General features: G+C 50.3%; 1 protein-coding gene across 1 annotated transcript in view; it reads right to left on the reverse strand.

The window, feature by feature from the left end:
* znf423 (zinc finger protein 423) overlaps positions 1–7,500 on the reverse strand; it is a 57,933-nt gene that overhangs the window by 49,201 nt on the left and 1,232 nt on the right. Inside the window, exons 1-2 of the mRNA XM_084463270.1 lie at positions 5,241–7,500; positions 993–1,077 (exon numbers count right to left, since the gene is read on the reverse strand). The exon at positions 5,241–7,500 is cut by the window's right edge and continues 1,232 nt beyond it. Coding sequence (XP_084319396.1) covers positions 993–1,077; positions 5,241–7,500 — 2,345 coding nt within the window. The remainder of the gene's footprint in view (positions 1–992; positions 1,078–5,240) is intronic.

A 7,500-nucleotide genomic window follows, 5' to 3' on the forward strand; every position in this document is an offset into this window, starting at 1 on the left:
AGCACGTTTAGAGGAGAGTGTATATATATAGGGTTAGGGTTAGTATATATACTATATATATATATAGGGTTAGGGTAAGGTATATATAGTATATATTTATATATAGTCAGGTTGCTGACCTGGGTTGACTGCTTGATAGAGGCCCACGGTGGGGGGTTGACAGAGGCGCACGGTGGGGGGGTTGTGACTACTGAGGTGCCAGGACAACATATCTCTTCTCATGTCCACCAGAGATATAGACATACATGCCGGAGAGACAGAGAGCTGTAGAGGATATGGATAAATGTAGAAAACACAGAGATAGACAAAGACAGTGGGAAAGGGGAAGAGGTGTGTGTGTGTGTGTGTGTGTGTGTGTGTGTGTGTGTGTGTGTGTGTGTGTGAGAGAGAGAGAGAGAGAGAGAGAGAGAGGGAAAGAGATAGAGAGAGGGGGATAGAGAGAGAGAGAGAGAGAGAGAGAGAGAGAGAGATGGAGAGAGAGAGAGAGATAGAGATAGAGAGATGGAGAGATAGAGAGAGAGAGAGAGAGAGAGAGAGAGAGAGTGAGAGAGAGAGAGAGAGAGAGAGAGAGAGAGAGTCAGGCAGTAGCAGCCTCAGCTGTGCAGTCAGGTGTTAAACAATAGAACAGCTGTCGGGAGCAGCATCACACACTCCTGAAATAGAGCTGTTCTTTTCACCTGTCTGTCTCACACCTGTGTGTATGTGTGTGTGTGTGTGTGTGTGTGTGTGTGTGTGTGTGTGTGTGTGTGTGTGTGTGTGTGTGTGTGTGTGTAGAGGCCAAGGCCAAATCTACAGGGTGGTTTGGACCAGGCTGGCAGCAAAGCCAGAGAGGAAACCGAGTAAAGCCATGGGAGCAACAATAAATAGACTCATACCGACACGCACAAATACACACACACACACACGCACGCACGCACACACGCACGCTCGCACGCACGCACACGCACACACACACCGACACACACACACAAGAAGAGTTGCGTGTGACTTACCGATCATGTGATTGGCGACGTGGATCTGGATCTCCCGCTCGGTCTCGAAGGTCATCTGGCATTTGATGCACTGGTACGTCTTCTTCTGCAGGACACACCCGCGCAGAGGGGAGGTTATGTACACGCACACACACACGCACACACACACGCACACACGCACACACGCACCTGCATAAACCTTTGTGCTAGCTGCTGCACTGAGCAGAAACAAAGGGCTTGGGGAGAGAGAGGCTGGGTTCCCTGAGTTCTGACTGACTGGACCTGACTGGACACACACACACCACAATACCACACACACACACACACACCCCCCCCACACACACACACCACAATACCCCCCCACACACACACCACAAACCCCCCCCCCCCACACACAACAATACCACAATACCCCAGCAGGCTAAAGCCTGGAGCCCGGGGGAAGAACACGAACACACACACACGAACACACACACGAACACACACGAACACACACGAACACACACACACACACACACACACACACACACACACACAGGATGCACATGCATATAGCTAGAACCGTATACACATGAATCTAGCACAGCACACACATAGGGCCTCTACTCACTCCTCTTTACAATGGAGTCTGTGCTTCACCAGGTTTTAGTGAGTAACTCATTTGCATAAGTGTATTACAAACAACTGAACATGAGGCGTCTGTGTCTCATGGTGGAAACACACTTAAGGTAACTAAGGTGATGGTAAGAAGGAGGGGCTTTCACAAGACAGCTGTTTTAAATTCCGGGTTGACAGCAGGGGTAACATTCACTTTTGGGGGAGCTTTGGAGGTAGCCAGCATTGAGACTTTCTGTTAAAACTACAATATGTAACTTTTGTCTGCAACTCAGTTTGTGGGTTTGGGTATGCCCACACAGATTTAGCGCTGTAGACGAAAGCCATGTGTTGCTGATTGTATCACAACACACGTTCACACTTTGCACCAAGTGAACACATACTGGACTGTTTATAGCAATACCTTACTATTGCTATATATAGTTACAGCCTTATTCCAAAATGTATAAAACAAATCTCCCCAAACTACACAAATACTGCATAATGACAATTATTATTATTTTTTTAACTTTTACTTTTTTGAGGATCATTTGGCAGTGATTACAGCCTCAAGTCGTATTGGGTATGATGCTACAAGCTTGGCACACCTGTATTTGGCGTATTTCTTCCATTTTTCTCTGCAGATCCTCTCAAGCTCCGGCAGGTTTTCGGGTTCAAGTCTGGGCTCTGGCTGGGCCACTCAAGGACATTCAAGGATAAAGCGCATTGTGTTGCCTCTGGGTATTAAATGCCCAATACAAATAAAGCTTTGATTGATTGATTGATTCACAGACTGGTCCTGAAGCCACTCCTTCATGGTCTTGGCTGTGTGCCTGGGGTTGTTGTGCTGTTGGAGGTCCTGGGCGCTCCGGAGCAGGTTTTCATCAAGGATCTCTCTGTACTTTGCTCCATTCATCTTTCCCTCGATCCTGACTAGTCTCCCAGTTCCTGCTGCTGAAAAACCTCCCCACATCATGATGCTGCCACCACCATGCTTCACTGTAGGGATGGTACTGGCCAGGTGATGATACCACCATGCTTCACTGTAGGGATGGTATTAGCCAGGTGATGATACCACCATGCTTCACTGTAGGGATGGTATTAGCCAGGTGATGATACCACCATGCTTCACCGTAGGGATGGTATTAGCCAGGTGACTGTAGGGACGGTATTGGCCTGGTGATGAGCGGTGTCTGGTTTCCTCCAGACATGTCGTTTGGCATTCAGGCCAAAGAGCTCAATCTTGGTTTCATCAGCCCAGAGAATCTTATGGTCTGAGAGTCCTTTAGGTGCCTTTTGGAAAACTCCAAGCGGGCTGTCATGTGCCTTTTACTGAGGAGACGCTTCCGTCTGGCCCCTCTACCATAAAGGCCTGATTGGTGGAGTGCTGCAGAGATGGTTGTCCTTCTGGAAGGTTCTCCCATCTCCACAGAGGAATGCTGGAGCTCTGTCAGTGGCCATCAGGTTCCTGGTCCCCTCCCTGACCAAGGTCCTTCTCCCCCGATCACCACCATCAATCCTGCTTTTTTTGTACCCTTTCACAGATGTCATGGGAGGTCTACGGACAATTTCCTTGACTTTATGGCTTGGTTTTGGCTCTCACATGCACTATCAACTGTGGGTTATTACTACTTTACATACAGTACAGTAGACAGGTGGGTCCCTTTCCAAATCATGTCCAATCAACTGCATTTACCACAAGTAGACTCCCATCAACTAATCACTAATCTAATCACTGCCAAAGGTCCCTTGACAAAGTCCTGAGTAAAATATGTGAATATCTATGTACATGTGATATTTCCGTGATGGAAACACTTTTAGAATAACTAAATAGTTAATAGATCATCCACAAACTGTTAGAACCGCACCAGCTGCTCCGATTCTCCGGCCAAACTCCCTCTCCATGGTTCCCTCACTTGTGAACAAGACCCCCATATACCTGAACTCCTTCACCCGGGGTAAGGACTAATTTCCTATTCGGAGCGGACTGACCACCAGTTTCCTGCTGAGAACCATGGCCTCAGATTTAGAATATATATATATATATATAGTGCATTCAGAAAGTTTTCAGACTCACTTCTACATTTTGTTACATTACAGTCTTATTCAAAAATGAATTGAATTCATTTTTTCTCATCGATCTACACACAATGACCCATAATGACAGGTTTTAAGATTTTTTTTTGCAAATGTATAAAAAAAAAACAACTGAAATATCACTTTTACATAACTATTCACACCCTTTGCTATGACACTCAAAATTGAGCTCAGGTACATCCTGTTTCCATTGATCATCGTTCAGATGTTTCTAGAACTTGATTGGAGGTCTCACAGTTGACAGTGCGTCCGAGCAAAAACTAAGCTATGAAGTCAAAGGAATTGTCCGTAGACCTCTGAGACAGGATTGCGTTGAGGCACAGATTTGTAGTGTAAAAATATGCAGGATTGAATGTTCCAAAGAACACAGTGGTCTCCACAAGTTTGGAACCACCAGGACTCTTCCTAGAGCTGGCATTCCGACCAAACTGAGCATTCCAGGGGAGAGTAGTCTTGGTCAGGTAGCTGACCAAGAAACCACTCTGACAGAGCTCTGTGGAGATGGGAGAACCGGCTAAAGGACAACCATCTCTGCAGCACTCCACCAATCAGGCCTTTACAGTAGACTGGCCAGACAGAAGCCACTCCTCAGTAAAAGGCATATGACAGCCTGCTTGGCGTTTGCCAAAAGGCACCTAAAGGATTCTCAGACCATGAGAAACAATATTCTCTGGTTTGATGAAACCAAGATTGAACTCTTTGGCCTGAACGCCATAGAGGAAACCAGGCACCACTCATCACCTGGTCAATATCATCCATCCGAGACTCATCAGGATCAAGGGAAAGATGAAAGAGCAAAGTACAGAGAGATCCTTGATGAAAACCTGTTCCAGGGCGCTCAGGACCTCAGACTGGTGCAAAGGTTCACTTTCCAACAGGGGAACGACCCTAAGCACACAGCCAGGACAACACAGAAGTGGCTTCGGGACAAGTCTGTGAATGTCCTTGAGTGTCCTAGCCAGAGCCCACACTTGAATCTGATCGAACATGTCTGGAAAGGCCTGAAAATAGCTGTGCAGCAATGGTCCCCATCGAACCTCACAGAGCTTGAGAGGATCTATAGAGAAGAATGGGAGAAATTCACCAAATACAGGTGTGCCAAGCTTCATACCCAATAGGCTCTGTGCACCAGCTTCACTACTTCCTGAAAGTCACTTCTTTATTTCCTGTCCAATATGATTGGATTAAGTGATTAATCAGGTGTGCGCTGGGTCTGCCGCACACCTGATTAATCACTTAATCCAATCATATAGGACAGGAAATAAAGATGCCAAGTGACTTTCAGGAAGTAGTGGAGCTGGTGCACAGAGCCTATAAGACTTGAAGCTGTAATTGCTGCCAAAGGTACCTGAACAAAGTCAGAGTAAAGGGTCTGAATACTATGTAAAAGTATTGCTTTGTAATTATGGGGAATTGTGTAGGTTGATGATAAATCCATTTTAGAATAAGACTGCAACAAAATGTTACAGCCTTATTTTGAAAATGTAATACTTTCTGAATGCACTATATTATACATACACATATACAAATATACAGTACTGTGTGTGAGTGTGTGTGTGTGTGTGTATCTGTCCTTACCTTGGGAACACCAGAGGCATCAGTCAGCTTCTTGGTGGCGCTGGTCTCGGGGCTCATCTCAGGGTGGTCCGTCTGAACATGGCTCTCCAGGTCCTCCAGGGTCTCAAACTTCACAGCACACTCCGGGCAGCGCAGCCCCGAGGCCGCAGTCTTCTCCCCAGTCGCAGTCCCCTCCTGGGGCGTGCTGGAGCCCCCTCCTCCGCTGGGGGACTGTCCGTTAGCCCCCCGGCTCATACAGCCGGCACACAGGCCATAAGGCAGGCCGTTCACATCAAGCTTCACCAGCTCGTTCTTATTCTTGAACTCCTTCAGACACAGGGCACACTTGTAGAGCTTGTGGGACTGCAGCTGACCGTTAGGGGAGGAGGAGGCCGACCCTCCACCACCTCCTCCGACACCTCCCCCACCTGAGGAGGAGGAGGAGAGCTTCTGCATGTGGAAGGTGCCGTGGATCTTCAGCTCCAGGGTGGAGGTGACCGTCTGCATGCAGACCACGCAGCGGAAGCCTGTCAGAGAGTTCCTCAGGTCGGGGTGCATCTGGCAGTGCTCAATAAAGTCCTCCTCACTCTGCAGGGGCATCTTGCAGATGCGGCAGGTCCCCGTGTCCAGGCTCTTGCTGTGGGTGACCTTGTGCTCGGTGAGGGTGAGCAGCGAGGGAAAGCGCTCGCCACAGATGGGACACATGTAGTGCTTGGCTGGCCCGCGATGTGTCTGAGCATGCTCCCTCAGCCCGTTCTCAGAGAAGAAGGTCCTGGAACAGACGTTGCACTTGTGGTTCCCCTTTATGAAGTCTGCCTTCTTCTTCCTGGAGCTGGCGTCGTCGTCACCGGGACGGATGTTGTGGTCCCTCAGACGGTGGTTCTGGAGGAGGGATTCCATGGTGTAGGCCGCTCCACAGATGTCGCAGGCATACATGGGCTCAGAGTTGTCAAGCTCCTCCTCCCCGCCACTCGCCTCGTGGCTATTGGCCGCGTCCTGGGCTGCTCCTCCCTTCAGTATCATGTTTTGGATGTCCGCCTGTTCAGCAGCCACCGTCGAGCGTTCTGCCCCTCCTCCTCCTCCTCCTCCTCCTCCTCCACCTCGTTTGGAGCTCTGAGCCACGCCATTGGGCGTCCCGTTCTGGCTGCCACCGTTCCCTGTGGCGTTGGCAGCGTCAAAGACACAGTGCTTCTCCCTCAGGTGCCTCTCTAGGATTGAGGTGGATTGGAAGGCCTTCCCGCAGAAACGGCAGTTGAACTTTTTGCTGTGGGTGGTTATGTGGCACTGGAGCTCCACCTCCGTGCCAAAGGTCTCCCCGCAGAAGATGCACTTCCTGGGCTTGGCAGTGGCACTGGCTGGTCCCGGGTTGTGGCCCAGGTGGCTGTGTTTAACGTGCAGCTGGAGGTCCGCCTCCTTCCTGAAGTCCCAGGCGCAGGCAGTGCAGCGGAACATCTTCTTCTCGTTGCTGTGTTTGACAGCCAGGTGCACCTGGATGGAGACCTTGGAGTCGAAGACCTCCTGGCAGAGAGTGCAGTGGTAGAGCACGAAGGTGTGCATGTCCAGCAGGTGCTTCTGGAGGTCATCCACCGAGGAGAACTGCTTGTCACAGCTCTCACACACATACTGGGTGGAGGTGGTGGTGTAGTGCACCGTCAGGTGCTGGAGCAAGGCCTCCTGCGAGTCAAAGTCCTCCTTGTTGCACTGCGGGCAGGACTGTCTCCTCAGAAGCATCTCCAGGTGGGATTTGAGGTGGGCCTGGAAGGCCTCGAAGCTGGTGAAGCGCAGGTCACACTGGTTACAGGGGTAGTCCCCATTGGACCCCGCAGGGGTGGAATCACCACCTGCCAGCCTATGGCGTTTAGGAGATGAGATCTCCACATCGGAGGAGGCAGGGCTTAGGTCAGCCACTTTAGCCTGACGCTTGTTATTGGCCAACGGTATGTTCTTGTGGTTCTCCTTGATGTGCTTGGTGAGCTTGAGGAGCGATCCGAAGATTGGCGAGTTGGTGCAGTAGGGGCAGGAGTACACCTCCATGTAGGACTGTGACGGCTGGAGCACAGGAGACTCCATCTTGGTCACGCCCCCTCCCATGGCGCTGCAGTGCGTCTGCTGGATGTGCTCCGTCAGGGAGGACTCGGTCAGGAAGCCCATGGAACACTGGTTACAGAAAAAGGCGTGGTTCCCCTCTAGGGTGGTGGAGCCCGCGACCATGCCCCCGGGCAGGCAGTGCGACAGGCGGATATGCTCCTGCAGGCTGTTGATGTCCGGGAACATGTCGGGG

Source organism: Borostomias antarcticus (genome assembly GCF_949987555.1).
Source record: "Borostomias antarcticus genome assembly, contig: scaffold_263, whole genome shotgun sequence".
In the NCBI taxonomy this organism is placed as follows: domain Eukaryota; kingdom Metazoa; phylum Chordata; class Actinopteri; order Stomiiformes; family Stomiidae; genus Borostomias; species Borostomias antarcticus.